The 16,913-nt window shown below is 53.1% G+C and overlaps 1 protein-coding gene across 2 annotated transcripts in view; it reads right to left on the bottom strand.

The window, feature by feature from the left end:
- The window catches only part of EEIG1 (estrogen-induced osteoclastogenesis regulator 1), a 323,245-nt gene that overhangs the window by 224,960 nt on the left and 81,372 nt on the right, over positions 1-16,913 (bottom strand). For both annotated transcript variants that reach the window (XM_069236930.1, XM_069236931.1), the window contains exon 3: positions 14,690-14,719. In XM_069236930.1, coding sequence (XP_069093031.1) covers positions 14,690-14,719 — 30 coding nt within the window. The remainder of the gene's footprint in view (positions 1-14,689; positions 14,720-16,913) is intronic.

Raw genomic sequence — 16,913 nt, 5'->3', positions numbered from 1 at the left:
AGAGACTGGGTGCAGAGGAAGCTGAATGCACAAAGGCCCTCATTACAACCCTGGCAGACAGTGGGAAAGGGGCGGTAAGACCGCAAACAGGCCGGCGTTCATTACCACCCCATTATGACATTACCGGTTTGGCATATGCCAAACCGCCAATGACCCGCACCGTCCTTCCTGTAAAGAATCCCTGATCGGTCTTTGTGTAAAGAATCTCTGCTCACTCTTCCTGTAAAGAATCCCTTTTCACTCTTCCTGTAAAGAATCACTGACTCTTCCTGTAAAGAATCTCTGCTGACTCTCCCGGTAAATAATCCCTGTTCACTCTTCCTGTAAAGAATCCCTGGTCACTCTTCCTGTAAAGAATCCCTTTTCACTCTTCCTGTAAAGAATCACTGACTCTTCCTGTAAAGAATCTCTGCTGACTCTCCCGGTAAATAATCCCTGTTCACTCTTCCTGTAAAGAATCCCTTTTCACTCTTCCTGTAAAGAATCACTGACTCTTCCTGTAAAGAATCTCTGCTGACTCTCCCGGTAAATAATCCCTGGTCACTCTTCCTGTAAAGAATCCCTGGTCACTCTTCCTGTAAAGAATCCCTGCTCACTCTTCCTGTAAAGAATCCCTGGTCACTCTTCCTGTAAAGAATCCCTGCTCACTCTTCCTGTAAAGAATCCCTGGTCACTCTTCCTGTAAAGAATCACTGACTCTTCCTGTAAAGAATCCCTGGTCACTCTTCCTGTAAAGAACCCTGGTCACTCTTCCTGTAAAGAATCCCTGCTCATTCTTGCTGTAAAGAATCCCTGCTCACTCTTCCTGTAAAGAATCCCTTTTCACTCTTCCTGTAAAGAATCCCTACTGACTCTTCCTGTAAAGAATCTCTGCTCATTGTAAAGAATCCCTGATCTGGCTTCCTGTAAAGAATCCCTGCTCACTGTAAAGAATCCCTGATCGGTCTTTGTGTAAAGAATCTCTGCTCACTCTTCCTGTAAAGAATCCTTTTTCACTCTTCCTGTAAAGAATCACTGACTCTTCCTGTAAAGAATCTCTGCTGACTCTCCCGGTAAATAATCCCTGCTCACTAAAGAATATCTAATCACGGTGGTAACGACCTCCAGGCTGGAGACAACGGTCTCCAGCCCGGTGGCCATCACTAGACCGGCGGCAGTACCAGGACCCTCGCATACCGCCATGGATTTCATGGTGTTTTGTACCGCCATGAAATCCATAGCGGTATGTACCAACAGTGCCAGGGAATTCATTCCCTGGCACTGATTGGGGTCTCCCCCTCCATCTTCCCCCTCCCCTGAGTCCTCCCCCAACACCCACGACCCCTCTACCACCCCCATTCAAAACCCCACACATACCCCCCACACGCACGCTCACACACATACACGCGCACATACATGCACACACGTTACATTTCCCTTACACACATTACACCCCCGAATGCATACAAGCACTCACACAACCCCTCTACACACGCACACCCCCATGCATGCACACACCACACAACACCCCCAACCCGCTCCACCACTGGCGGTCTTCGCCCCGGCGGAACCTCAGCAGTCTTGAGAAAAGACCGCTGAGGTTGAAATGAGGGCCAAAGTGTGCAGTGGCGGGCTCAGCAGCAATGGTGAAGATTGGAAGGTACAGTGGAGGGCTCAGCAGCAATGGTGAAGGTTGGAAGCAGGCTGTGGAGGGCTCAGCAGCAATGGTGAAGGTTGAAAGGCAGGCTGCGGAGGGCTCAGCATCAATGGTGAAGGTTGGAAGGTACAGTGGAGGGCTCAGCAGCAATGGTGAAGATTGGAAGGTACAGTGGAGGGCTCAGCAGCAATGGTGAAGGTTGGAAGCAGGCTGCGGAGGGCTCAGCATCAATGGTGAAGGTTGAAAGGCAGGCTGTGGAGGGCTCAGCAGCAATGGTGAAGGTTGGAAGGTACAGTGGAGGGCTCAGCAGCAATGGTGAAGGTTGGAAGCAGGCTGTGGAGGGCTCAGCATCAATGGTGAAGGTTGGAAGGTACAGTGGAGGGCTCAGCATCAATGGTGAAGGTTGAAAGGCAGGCTGTGGAGGGCTCAGCAGCAATGGTGAAGGTTGGAAGGTACAGTGGAGGGCTCAGCAGCAATGGTGAAGGTTGGAAGCAGGCTGTGGAGGGCTCAGCATCAATGGTGAAGGTTGGAAGGTACTGTGGAGGGATCAGCAGCAATGGTGAAGGTTGGAAGGTATGGAGTGGAGTGCTCAGCAACAATGGTGAAGGTTGGAAGGCAGGCTGTGGAGGGCTCAGCAGCAATGGTGAAGGTTGGAAGGTACAGTGGAGGGCTCAGCAGCAATGGTGAAGGTTGGAAGGTACAGTGGAGGGCTCAGCAGCAATGGTGAAGGTTGGAAGCAGGCTGTGGAGGGCTCATCAGCAATTCTGAAGGTTGGAAGGCAGACTGTGGAGGGCTCATCAGCAATTCTGAAGGTTGGAAGGCAGACTGTGGAGAGCTCAGCAGCAATGGTGAAGGTTGGAAGGTATGCAGTGGAGTGCTCAGCAACAATGGTGAAGGTTGGAAGGCGGGCTGTGGGGGGCTCAGCAGCAATGGTGAAGGCTGGAAGGTACAGTGGAGGGCTCAGCAGCAATGGTGAAGGTTGGAAGGCGGGCTGTGGAGGGCTCATCAGCAATTCTGAAGGTTGGAAGCAGGCTGCGGAGGGCTCAGCAACAATGGTGAAGGTTGGAAGGCAGGCTGTGGAGGGCTCAGCAGCAATGGTGAAGGTTGGAAGAGGGGGTGTGGAGGACTCAACAGCAATGGTGAAGGTTGGAAGGTACAGTTGAGTGCTCAGCAGCAATGGTGGAGGTGAGAAGGTAGGCTGCAGAGGGCTCAGTAGCAATTGTGAAGGTTGGAAGGCGGGCTGTGGAGGGCTCAGCAGCAATGGTGAAGGTTAGAAGGTACAGTGGAGGGCTTAACTGTACCTTCCAACCTTCACCATTGCTGCTAAGCCCTCCACTGTACCTTCTAACCTTCACCATTGCTACTGAGCCCTCCACAGCCTGCCTTCCGACCTTCACCATTGCTACTGAGCACTCAACTGTACCTTCCAACCTTCACCATTGCTGCTGAGTGCTCAGTAGCAATGGTGAAGGTCGGAAGGCAGGCTGTGGAGGGCTCAGTAGCAATGGTGAAGGTTAGAAGGTACAGTGGAGGGCTTAGCAGCAATGGTGAAGGTTGGAAGGTACAGTGGAGGGCTCAGTAGCAATGGTGAAACTTGGAAGGCGGGCTGTGGGGGGCTCAGTAGCAATGGTGAAGGTTGGAAGGCAGGCTGTGGAGGGCTCAGCAGCAATGGTGAAGGTTAGAAGGTACAGTGGAGGGCTCAGTAGCAATGGTGAAGGTTGGAAGGCGGGCTGTGGGGGGCTCAGCAGCAATGGTGAAGGTTGGAAGGTACAGTGGAGGGTTCAGCAGCAATGGTGAAGGTTGGAAGGTACAGTGGAGGGCTCAGTAGCAATGGTGAAGGTTGGAAGGTACAGAGAGGAGGGCTCAGCATCAAAGGTGAAGGTTGGAAGGTACAGAGAGGAGGGCTCAGCAGCAATGGTGAAGGTTGGAAGGTACAGAGAGGAGGGCTCAGCATCAAAGGTGAAGGTTGGAAGGTACGGATTGAGGGGCTCAGCAGCCAAGGTGAAGGTTGGAAGTTACGAAGTGGAGGGTTCAGCAGCAAAGGTGAAGGGTAAAAGGTGCAGAGCGGACGGCTCAGCAGCTAAAAGGAAATAAGTACAGGAGAAGTGGGCATGGGGCTGAGAGGGAATGTAAGCGAGTGCAAAGGAAGTACCTAAGAGAAAGGTGAGGGGACTCATGAGAAGGGAAAGAAAGAGGAGGAAAGACGATGGACTCCGAGGATTGCAGGTGAAGCGAGCAGTCGAAGTGGGTCCAGTGAGTCCGATAGGAAACAGAGTAGGGCATCAGGGAAGGGGGTAGTCAACAGAGAGCAAGAGCACAGACATGGTGGAAAAGGGAAGCCAATAGGAAGAAGCATTTGCAATGTAACAGGTCTCACGTTTGCTCGGGTTAGAGCTATTAGCGTTGGAAATTCATAACTGGACTTTTCTTGCCGCTTAAATTGAAAATGAAAAGTAAAACAGTTGACATAAGGGAGCCGATTCAAAGCGCCAGGGCCGCCACAAGCGCAAAGGAGAGAAACAAAAGGAAAAAGAAGTTTGCTCACAGTCAAACGTATCGGCAACTGTGCAATTATCCATGTAACAGGATCGATGGCCAAGGTGGTAACAAAACTGCCTGAGGGAGGGACAAACGTAGAGCATTTACCAACGAAAACAAAGGATTTTTGAAAGGCAAGCCCAGGAACAAGTTATAATGATGGGCGTGGTTAAAAGCCCAGTTAGCTTACAACACGTCAGAGCACTTGCACGCTCGACCTAAAAAAGGGGTCGTGCAAATAAAAGTGCGAGTGAGACTCGGATAGGATTTGACTAACGGGCCTATAGATGGCGCTCACATATGCCCTCTGGGTCCTGCCTTTATACCGGAATCAAATTCCGGTATACTTCTACCTTGCATTCCCAGATACACTTCATAGTCCAGTCCAGGCTTCCGCACCACCTTCCTGATGCATCATGGTCCTTGTAGTCCTTTATGTTTCCAAAACCAGTCCCGATTACGCCCTGTTGGTGTTGCTCTATTGAATAGAGTCTATTCTCTCGACGTGTGGATTCCACAGCTTTTCTGAAATATACCTGCCTTTTGAACAAACTTTACACTCTCTTGGCTCCGACCCGTACTCCGCTCCTGGATTTCTGGTGTTCTGTCTTGTGTCTACTGGTTTCATAGGTCTTCCCCTTTCCAAGTCCCTGTTCTGTCTTCTCTTCATTGGTGGTTCCTCGATTCCGTGCACCTGTGTGACTCCTTTAAACTGGTTGATTCGTGGCACCTGTGTGATTCTTTGCGCCTGGTTGAATTGTGGCACCTGTGTGATTCCCTGCACCTGGTTTATTCCTTGCATCTGACTCTCACCCTGCACCTGCTTGATTCCTTGCACCTGTGTGACTCCTTTAACCTGGTTGATTTGTGGCACTTGTGTGATTCCTTGCGCTTAGGTGATTTGTGGCACTTGTGTGATTTCTTGCGCCTGGTCGGTTTCTTGCATCTGACTCTCGCCCTGACCTGCTTGATTCCTTGCACCTGGTTGATTCGAGGCACCTGTGTGATTCTTTGCACCTGGTTGATTCCTTGCATCCGACTCTAGCCCCGCACTTGCTTGATTCCTTGCACCTGTGTGATTCCTTGCGCCTGGTTGATTCGTGGCACCTGTGTGATTCTTTGCGCCTGGTTGGTTTCTTGCATCTAAGTCTTACCCCGCATCTGGTTGATTCCTTGCACCTGTGTGATTCCTTGCGCCTGGTTGAATTGTGGCACCTGTGTGATTCCTTGCATCTGGTGGATTCCTTGCATCTGGTTCTCTCCCTGCACCTGGTGGATTCCTTGCATCTGGTTCGCTTCCTGCACCTGGTGGATTCCCTGCATCTGGTTCTTTTCCTGCACCTGGTGGATTCCCTGCATCTGGCTCTCTCCCCGCATCTTGCTGATTCCTTGCATCTGGTTGATTTGTGGCACCTGTGTGATTCCTTGCATCTGGTTGATTCGTGGCACCTGTGTGATTCTTTGCGCCTGGTTGGTTTCTTGCATCTAACTCTCGCCCGCATCTGCTTGATTCCTTGCACCTGTGTGATTCCTTGCGCCTGGTTGAATTGTGGCACCTGTGTGATTCCTTGCGCCTGGTTGATTCGTGGCACCTGTGTGATTCCTTGCGCCTGGTTGGTTTCTTGCGTCTAACTCTCGCCCCGCATCTGCTTGATTCCTTGCACCTGTGTGATTCTTTGCGCCTGGTTGAATTGTGGCACCTGTGTGATTCCTTGCATCTGGTGGATTCCTTGCATCTGGTTCTCTCCCTGCACCTGGCTGATTCCCTGCACCTGGTGGATTCCTTCCATCTGGTTCTCTTTCTGCACCTGGTGGATTCCCTGCACCTGGTGGATTCCTTGCATCTGGTTCTCTTCCTGCACCTGGTGGATTCCCTGCACCTGGTGGATTCCCTGCATCTGGCTCTCTCTCCCGCATCTTGCTGATTCCTTGCACCTGGTTGATTCAAGGCACCTGTGTGAATCTTTGCACCTGGTTGATTCCTTGCATCTGGTTGATTTGTGGCACCTGTGTGATTCCCTGCACCTGGTTGATTCGTGGCACCTGTGTGATTCCTTGCATCTGGTTGATTTGTGGCACCTGTGTGATTCCTTGCATCGGGTGGATTCCTTGCATCTGGTTCTCTCCCTGCACCTGGCTGAATCCCTGCACCTGGTGGATTCCTTGCATCTGGTTCTCTTCCTGCACCTGGTGGATTCCCTGCATCTGTCTCTCTCCCCTCATCTTGCTGATTCCGTGCATCTGGTTGATTTGTGGCACCTGTGTGATTCCTTGCATCTGGTTGATTTGTGGCACCTGTGTGATTCCTTGCATCTGGCTCTCTCCCTGCCCCTGTGCTCCTCCCCTGAGCCTCCTGCTATTTCCGCCTGCTGAGCACAGAGGGTTGTGACTAGCTTTGCTGCTGAACCTCATTGCTCTCGCTTTAATCCTGACACTATACTCTAGGCATGCATGTTGAGTTCAGTTTTCATTGTTGTTTGGTTCAATGTTTGTTTTAGTTAGTTATGGAGTCTGTCGCCTGTCTTGTGTTTGCCCTGCCTGGTTCCTAGGTTGGCAGCACACGCCCGGACAGTCCTGTATATTCAGATCCCTAGTCCTGGGTTCCATGTTCCTCTTCTGACTCCCTACTTACGGCCCGTCCTAGTTAGTTTGCAGAGTGCCAGTATTGATAGACCTGTGTATTCCAGTCCTGCTTTTCCCACACTAAAGTGCGCAGGAATACACAGATGTTTATCCAGCCCCTTTGGGTGCTGTGCTGTCCTATTCTGCTTGCTACACTAAAGACTTATTGAATCGGATTACTGAAATTCCATGGGAAACGGACTATAATTTGGTGTCAATGGATAACACAAGTCTTTATACCAGCACAGATCATAGCAAAGGTTTGGAAGAAGTGAAAACTTTCTTATACACCACATCTGCAAAATTCTTCTGGATCTAATGGCGTTTGTTTTCAAAAACAAATTCTTTCTGTATGGAGACAACCTTTTCCATCAGAGATGAGGAACGCTGATGGGATCCAGTTATGCTCCCTCACATGCAAACTATTTTTATGAGTTTGTGTGAGAGGGAGCAAGCCCAATTCAGCCCCATATACCTCCCGGATAGGGTTGTATACTGGGGACGATGCATAGATGATAGTTTAATGATTTGGAAGGGAAATTATGATGAACCCCAAAGATTCCATACTATCCGAAAGAGAATGATTATAATGCTAAATTGAGATAAGAGTCACATGAGGAAAGAACTGTTTCTAGATATCAAACTGTATGTAGAGGATGCACTGTTCTCATGCATTCACAGAAACCCACAGCAGTAAATAGGATCTAACGCAGTCAGCACATGTCCATAAACAGAAGCCACTGTCCCATCTGGGGCCTTCCTGTGCACCAAACCAAACTGTAGTCTGGAGCTGGAATATAAGGAGGAGGAAGATATAGTCAGCAGATTCCTGGAAGGGGTACAAATCGGATCTAGCTGAGAAGGCAAAGACTAGTTCTAAGAGTCCCACAGCTGAGACCCTCCTCAGTGCCTCGCCCTATTAGCACCACAGTGCGGTGTGGTTCTAAGAGTCCCAGATCTGAGAGACAGCCTCAGTGTCTCACCCTCAGAGCACCACAGTGCGGTGTGGTTCTAAGAGTCTCAGATCTGAGAGACAGCCTCAGTGCCTCGCCCTATGAGCACCACAGTGCGGTGTGGTTCTAAGAGTCCCAGATCTGAGAGACAGCCTCAGTGTCTCACCCTCAGAGCACCACAGTGCGGTGTGGTTCTAAGAGTCCCAGATCTGAGAAACAGCCTCAGTGCCTCGCCCTATGAGCACCACAGTGCGGTGTGGTTCTAAGAGTCTCAGATCTGAGAGACAGCCTCAGTGTCTCATCGCACGAGACACCCTGCACTAAAATATCTGGAGTTAAAGATGAGAGCAGCTATCTGAGTGCAAGACCCGCAGTGAACAGAGACAGCCTCCCTTTCTCCTAAAAGCGCCTCGACACGAGACTTACACTCAGGCAGCTGATGCCAGCACACAGGCCCTAATCTCGGATGGGATTACACAGTCGCAGGGCGCACACTCTGCAGGAAGGGAGCCGGCGGAGGGGATGAAGGTCTCTGACCTCTGACCTCCCTTTCCCTGTGTTTCCTACCCCAGCTGCTGACACTTCCTTGCAGACTCAGAATTTAGGGCCAACAAGTCCCATATTTTGCACTCAGGATGTCCTGCCGGGCAGGCATGGCACTGGGACAAGGACAGGGCCAGAGGGAGGGCAGATCTGGAGGGCAGAGAGAGGCGAGGATCAGATGCGCTGATTCATGGGATCTGTAGGAACCGGAGGCAGATCCTATGTCAGGGAGTGCAGGGGACACTCATCACAGGCGCACGCGGCACATGTCTAGACACAGACACACCATACACCTTTGTACACACAGGCACACACAGCACATGTCTGAACACAGGCGCACCATGCACCTCTGGACACACAGGCGCACCATGCACGACTGGACACAGGCGCACCATGCACCTCTGGACACACAGGCACACCATGCACGTCCGAACACAGGCACTGTAGGAAAGTACCATCTTGCCTGGCATGTTACCCCCATGTTTACTTGTCAGTCTGTTTTTGCCTGTCTCACTGGGATCGTGCTAGCCAGGACCCCAGTGCTCATAGTTTGTGGCCTAAATGTGTTCCCTATGTGGTGCCTAACTGTATCATTGAGGCTCGGTTAACCAGAACCTGTGTTTATGCTCTCTCTGCTTTTAAAATTGTCACTGCAGGATAGTGACTAATTTTACCAATTCTGATTGGCACACTGGAACACCCTTATAATTCCCTAGTATATGGTACCTAGGTACCCAGGGTATTGGGGTTCCAGGAGATCCCTATGGGCTGCAGCATTTCTTTTGCCACCCATAGGGAGCTCAGACAAACCTTTACACAGGACTGCCACTGCAGCCTGAGTGAAATAACGTCAACGTTATTTCACAGCCATTTTACACTGCACTTAAGTAATTTATAAGTCACCTATATGTCTAACCCTCACTTAGTGAAGGTTAGGTGCAAAGTTACTAAGTGTGAGGGCACCCTGGCACTAGCCAAGGTGCCCCCACATTGTTCAGGGCAATTTCCCAGGACTTTGTGAGTGCGGGAACACCATTACACGTGTGCACTACATATAGGTCAATACCTATATGTAGCTTCACAATGGTTACTCGGAATATGGGCGTGTAACATGTCTAAGATCATGGAATTGCCCCCCCATGCCAAATCTGGTATTGGGGTGCCAATCCCATGCATCCCCAGGGCTCCAGCACGGACCCCGGGTTCTGCCCAACTAGCTCTCTAGGGTTTTCACTGCAGCTACTGCTGCTGCCAACCCCACAGACAGGCTTCTGCCCTCCTAGGGTCTGGGCAGCCCAGTCCCAGGAAGGCAGAACAAAGGATTTCCTCTGAGAGAGAGTGTTACACCCTCTCCCTTTGGAAATAGGTGTTAAGGCTGGGGAGGGGTAGCTTCCCCCAGCCTCTGGAAATACTTTAAAGGGCACAGATAGTGCCCTCCTTGCATAAACCAGTCTACACCAGTTCAGGGATCCCCCAGCCCCTGCTCTGGCGTGAAACTGGACAAAGGAAAGGGGAGTGACCACTCTCCTGTCCATCATCACCCCAGGGGTGGTGCCCAGAGCTCCTCCAGTGTGTCCCAGACCTCTGCCATCTTGGAAACAGAGGTGTGAGGGCACTCTGGGGGCCTCTCAGTGGCCAGTGCCAGAAGGTGACGTCAGAGACCCCTCCTGATAGGTGCTTACCTTTCTCTGTAGCCAATCCTCCTCTGAGGGCTATTTAGGGTCTCTCCTGTGGGTTTCTTGTCAGATAACGAATGCAAGAGCTCATCAGAGTTCCCCTGCACTTCCCTCTTCGACTTCTGCCAAGGATTGACCGCTGACTGCTCCAGGACACCTTCAAAACCGCAACAAAGTAGCAAGAAGACTACCAGCAACATTGTAGTGCCTCATCCTGCCGGCTCTCTCGACTGTTTCCTGGTGGTGCATGCTCTGAGGGCTGTCTGCCTTCACCCTGCACTGGAAGCCAAGAGGAAATCTCCTGTGGGTCGATGGAATCTTCCCTCTGCCAACGCAGGCACCAAACCTCTGCATCATTGGTCCTCTGGGTCCCGTCTCATCTTGACGAGCATGGTCCCTGGAACACAGGAGCTGAATCCAAGTGTCCCCGACAGTCCAGTGGCCCTTCTGTCCAAATTTGGTGGAGGTAAGTCCTTGCCTCCCCACGCCAGACAGTAATCCTGTGTACTGTGTGAACTCCAGCTGCTAGGGCTTCTGTGCATTCTTGCAAGGAATCCTTCGTGCACAGCCTAGCCCAGGTCCCCAGCACTCCGTCCTGCATTGCTCAACTCGCTGAGTTGACAACCGGCTTTGTAGGACCCTCTTTTGTAGTGTTAAGACGACCGCCGTGCTCAGATTTCTTAAACGCCTGTTCAAGTGCTTCTGCGGGTGCTGCCTTCTTCTGCGTGTGCTCTCTGTGTTGCTGAGTGCTCCCTCTGTCTCCTCCTCCAAGGAGCGACCTCCTGGTCCTTCCTGGGCCCTAGCAGCACCCAAAATCCTCAACCGCGACTCTTGCAGCAAGCAAGGCTTGTTTGTGGTCTTTCTGCGTGGAAATAACTCTGCATCCTCCAGCACACCGTGGGACATCTTCTGTGCAAAGGAGAAGTTCCTGGCATCTTCTGTTGTTGCAGAATCTTCGGCTTCTTCCACCCAGAGGCAGCCCTTTTGCACCTTCATCCGGGGTTTAGTGGGCTCCTGCCCCCCCGGACACTTGCATGACTCTTGGACTTGGTCCCCTTCCTTTACAGGTCCTCAGGGCCAGGAATCGTCTTCAGTGCTTTGCAGTCAGTTGTTGTCCTTGCAGAATCCCCTATCTCGACTTTACTGTCTTTCTGGGGTAGTAGGGTAACTTTACTCCTACTTTTCAGGGTCTTGGGGTGGGGTATCTTGGACACCCTTAGTGTTTTCTTACACTCCCAGCGACCCTCTACACACTACACTAGGCCTGGGGTCCATTCGTGGTTCGCATTCCACTTTTGGAGTATATGGTTTGTGTTGCCCCTAGGCCTATTTTCTCCTATTGCATTCTATTGTGTTCTACATTGTTTGCATTACTTTTCTAACAGTTTACTTACCTGATTTGGTTTGTGTGTATATTTTGTGTATATTACTTACCTCCTAAGGGAGTATATCCTCTGAGATACTTCTGGCATACTGTCACTAAAATAAAGTACCTTTATTTTTAGTAACTCAGAGTATTGTGTTTTCTTGTGATATAGTGCTAAGTGATGTAAGTGGTATAGTAGGAGCTTTGCATGTCTCCTCGTTCAGCCTAAGCTGCTAGAAACACCTCTATTCTACTAATAAGAGATAACTGGACCTGGCACAGGGTGTAAGTACCACAAGGTACCCACTATAAGCCAGGCCAGCCTCCTACAGGCACACCATGCGCGTCTGTACACACAGGCACACCATGCACCTCTGAACACACAGGCACACCATGCACCTCTGAACACACAGGCACACTATGCATGACCGGCCACAGGCATAAACAGAGACACCATGCGCGTCTGTACACACAGGCACACCATGCACATCTGTACACACAGGCACACCATGCATGTCTGGATACAGGCACACCATGCACTTCTGAACACAAAGGCAAACCATGCATCTCTGATCACAGGAACAAATAGGCAAACCATGCACGTCTGTGCACACAGGCACACCATGCACGTCTGAACAAACAGGCACACCAAGCACATCTGAAGACAAAGGCACACCATGCAAGTCTGAAGACACAAGCACACCATGCACATCCGTACACACAGGCACACCATGCACCTCTGAACAAACAGGCACACCATGCACATCTGTACACACAAGCACACCATGCACATCCGAAAACAGGGACACCATGCACTTCTGAACACACAGGCACACCATGCATGTCTGTACACACAGGCACACCATGCACGTCTGTACGCACAGGCACACCATGCACATCTGTACACACAAGCACACCATGCGCGTCCGAACACAGGCACACCATGCGCGTCCGAACACAGGCACACCATGCGCGTCTGTACACACAGGCACACTATGCATGACCGGCCACAGGCATAAATAGAGACACCATGCATGTCTGGACACACAGACACACCACGCATGTCTGTACACAGGCACACCCTGCACGTCTGTACACACAGGCACACCATGCACGTCTGAACACACAGACACGTCATGCACGTCTGAACACACAGACACGTCATGCACGTGTGAACACACAGACACGTTATGCACGTCTGAACACACAGGCACACCATGCATGTCTGAACACAAAGGCACGCCATGCACCTCTGATAACACAGGCACGCCATACACCTGTGAACACACAGGCACGCCATGCACCTTTGTTCACACAGGCACGCCATGCACCTCTGTTCACACAGGCACGCCATGCACGTCTGAACACACAGACACGTTATGCACGTCTGAACACACAGGCACACCATGCATGTCTGAACACAAAGGCACGCCATGCACCTGTGATCACACAGGCACGCCATGCACCTTTGTTCACACAGGCACGCCATGCACCTTTGTTCACACAGGCACGCCATGCACCTCTGTTCACACAGGCACGCCATGCACGTCTGTTCACACAGGCACGCCATGCACGTCTGTTCACACAGGCACGCCATGCACGTCTGTTCACACAGGCACACAATCCACATCTGTTCACACAGGCACGCCATGCACATCTGTACATGCAGGCACGCCATGCACGTCTGATCCCACAGGCACCTCATACACGTCTGAACACACAGGCACACCATACATCTCTGAACATACAGGCACGCCATGCACATATGTACATTCAGGCACATCATACACCTCTGAACACACATTTAACCGCCCGTCCTCCCCCGTGAGTCACATACTTGGGGGCCTCCATAAGAGGGGAAGAAACCCTCTGCAGGGGCACCGAAGGAAACAGTAATGTCTAAAGGAAACCTACCAGAGAACAGCAAATAGGGGCGCCGGGTGCTACCCGCTGCCTGGCAGCTGCCCCTTCAAATGATCACTATTATTGTACCATACATGCAGATGGTGACAGCAATGCCCCTTGTGCCCAGTGACAGCGATGCTCCTTGTGCCCGCAGTGACAGCGATGCCCCTTGTGTCTGCAGTGACAGCGATGCCCCTTGTGCCCGCAGTGACAGCGATGCCCCTTGTGCCCGCAGTGACAGCAATGCCCCTTGTGTCTGCAGTGACAGCGATGCCCCTTGTGTCTGCAGTGACAGCGATGCCCCTTGTGCCCACAGTGACACCAATGCCCCTTGTGCCCAGTGACAGCGATGCCCCTTGTGCCCTCAGTGACAGCAATGGCCCTTGTGCCTGCAGTGACAGCGATGCTCCTTGTGCCTGCAGTGACAGCGATGCCCCTTGTGCCCGCAGTGACAGCAATGCCCCTTGTGTCTGCAGTGACAGCGATGCTCCTTGTGCCCTCAGTGACAGCAATGCCCCTTGTGCCCAGTGACAGCGATGCTCCTTCTGCCCAGTGACAGCGATGCCCCTTGTGCCCAGTGACAGCGATGCTCCTTCTGCCCAGTGACAGCGATGCCCCTTGTGCCCACAGTGACACCAATGCCCCTTGTGCCCAGTGACAGCGATGCCCCTTGTGCCCTCAGTGACAGCAATGCCCCTTGTGCCTGCAGTGACAGCGATGCTCCTTGTGCCTGCAGTGACAGCGATGCCCCTTGTGCCCACAGTGACAGCAATGCCCCTTGTGCCTGCAGTGACAGCGATGCCCCTTGTGCCCACAGTGACACCAATGCCCCTTGTGCCCAGTGACAGCGATGCCCCTTGTGCCCTCAGTGACAGCAATGCCCCTTGTGCCTGCAGTGACAGCGATGCTCCTTGTGCCTGCAGTGACAGCGATGCCCCTTGTGCCCACAGTGACAGCAATGCCCCTTGTGCCTGCAGTGACAGCGATGCTCCTTGTGCCTGCAGTGACAGCAATGTCTATGTGCCTCCAGTGACAGCAGTGGCCCATGTGCCCACAGTGACAGCAATGGCCCAGGTGCCCACAATGACAGCGATGCCCCTTGTGCCCACAGTGACAGCGATGTCCCTTGTGCCCACAGTGACAGCGATGCCCCTTGTGCCCACAGTGACAGCAATGCCCATGTGCCCCCAGTGACAGCGATGCCCCTTGTGCCCACAGTGACAGCGATGCCCCTTGTGCCCGCAGTGACAGCGATGCCCCTTGTGCCCACAGTGACAGCAATGGCCCATGTGCCCACAGTGACAGCGATGCCCCTTGTGCCCAGTGACAGCGATGCCCCTTGTGCCCACAGACAGTAACCACAGGTCGGGTTACAGTCCATGACGTGAATGTCCTCGGAGGGGGGTAGAGGTCGGGGGAGGGGGGCACTTCACGAGAAGGTTTCACTCACCTTGGAATAGGTTTTTCCGCCCTTCAGTTCCTGCAACAAAAACAGGAAACGTGAGTCATTTCCACAGAGCCCTGGTCCCCAAACTAACAAACTATCAAACAAACGAACTAATGCAAGCAAAACCCGGACTCCTGCACCCCAAAGCAAGACACCCGAACACAGGCCCGCTGACCCCCAACCACGGCCCTCTGTGCCCTGAACACAGCCCCCCTGGGCCCCAAACGCAGACCCCAAACCTGGATTCAAAGCTATAGCACATATGCAAAATTTTATAACCCACAGTACATCACAAGCCCTCAGACCTCAGAGAGCCAGACCCTCCCCTCAGACCTCAAAGTGCATCACAAGCCCTCAGAGGGCCAGGCCCTCCCCTCAGACCTCACAGTGCATCTCAAGCCCTCAGACCTCACAGTACATCTCAAGCCCTCAGACCTCAAAGTGGATCACAAGCCCTCAGACCTCAGAGGGCCAGGCCCTCCCCTCAGACCTCACAGTGCATCACAAGCCCTCAGACCTCAGAGGGCCAGGCCCTGCCCTCAGACCTCACAGTACATCTCAAGCCTTCAGACCTCAGAGGGCCAGGCCCTGCCCTGAGACCTCACAGTACATCTCAAGCCCTCAGACCTCAGAGGGCCAGGCCCTCCCCTCAGACCTCACAGTGCATCTCAAGCCTTCAGACCTCAGAGGGCCAGGCCCTGCCCTCAGACCTCAGAGGGCCAGACCCTCCCCTCAGACCTCACAGTGCATCTCAAGCCCTCAGACCTCACAGTACATCTCAAGCCCTCAGACCGCAGAGGGCCAGGCCCTCCCCTCAGACCTCACAGTGCATCTCAAGCCCTCAGACCTCAGAGGGCCAGGCCCTCCCCTCAGACCTCACAGTGCATCTCAAGCCCTCAGACCTCAGAGGGCCAGGTCCTGCCCTGAAACCTCACAGTACATCTCAAGCCCTCAGACCTCAGAGGGCCAGGCCCTCCCGTCAGACCTCACAGTACATCTCAAGCCCTCAGACCTCAGAGGGCCAAGCCCTCCCCTCAGACCTCACAGTGCATCTCAAGCCCTCAGACCTCACAGTACATCTCAAGCCCTCAGACCTCAAAGTGCATCACAAGCCCTCAGACCTCAGAGGGCCAGGCCCTCCCCTCAGACCTCACAGTGCATCACAAGCCCTCAGACCTCAGAGGGCCAGGCCCTGCCCTCAGACCTCACAGTACATCTCAAGCCTTCAGACCTCAGAGGGCCAGGCCCTGCCCTGAGACCTCACAGTACATCTCAAGCCCTCAGACCTCAGAGGGCCAGGCCCTCCCCTCAGACCTCACAGTGCATCTCAAGCCTTCAGACCTCAGAGGGCCAGGCCCTGCCCTCAGACCTCAGAGGGCCAGACCCTCCCCTCAGACCTCACAGTGCATCTCAAGCCCTCAGACCTCACAGTACATCTCAAGCCCTCAGACCTCAGAGGGCCAGGCCCTCCCCTCAGACCTCACAGTGCATCTCAAGCCCTCAGACCTCACAGTGCATCTCAAGCCCTCAGACCTCAGAGGGCCAGGTCCTGCCCTGAAACCTCACAGTGCCAGGCCCTGCCCTCAGACCCCACAGGGCCTCATAAGCCCTCAGACCTCAGAGGGCCAGGCCCTGCCCTCGGACCTCACAGTACATCTCAAGCCCTCAGACCTCAGAGGGCCAGGCCCTCCCGTCAGAACTCACAGTACATCTCAAGCCCTCAGACGGCCAGGCCCTCCCGTCAGAACTCACAGTACATCTCAAGCCCTCAGACCTCAGAGGGCCAAGCCCTCCCCTCAGACCTCACAGTGCATCTCAAGCCCTCAGACCTCACAGTGCATCTCAAGCCCTCAGACCTTAGAGAGCTAGGCCCTGCCCTCAGACCTCACAGTACATATCAAGTCCTCAGACCTCACAGTCCCAGGCCCTCCCCTCAGACCTCACAGTACATCACAAGCCCTCAGACTTCAAGGTGCCAGGCCCTCCCCTCAGACCCCACAGTACATCACAAGCCTACAGACCTCACAGTACCAGGCCCTGCCCTCAGACCTCACAGTGCCTCACAAGCCCTCAGACCTCACAGTACATCACAAGCTCTTAGACCTCACAGGGCCAGGCGCTGCCCGGAGACCTCACAGTGCCAGGTCCTGCCCTCGGATCTCACAGTGCCAATCCCTGCCCTCAGACCTCACAGTGCCAATCCCTGCCCTCAGACCTCACTGTACAT

Source organism: Pleurodeles waltl, chromosome 6 (genome assembly GCF_031143425.1).
Source record: "Pleurodeles waltl isolate 20211129_DDA chromosome 6, aPleWal1.hap1.20221129, whole genome shotgun sequence".
Lineage (NCBI taxonomy): Eukaryota > Metazoa > Chordata > Amphibia > Caudata > Salamandridae > Pleurodeles > Pleurodeles waltl.
This window is presented reverse-complemented; position numbering and strand designations above follow the sequence as displayed.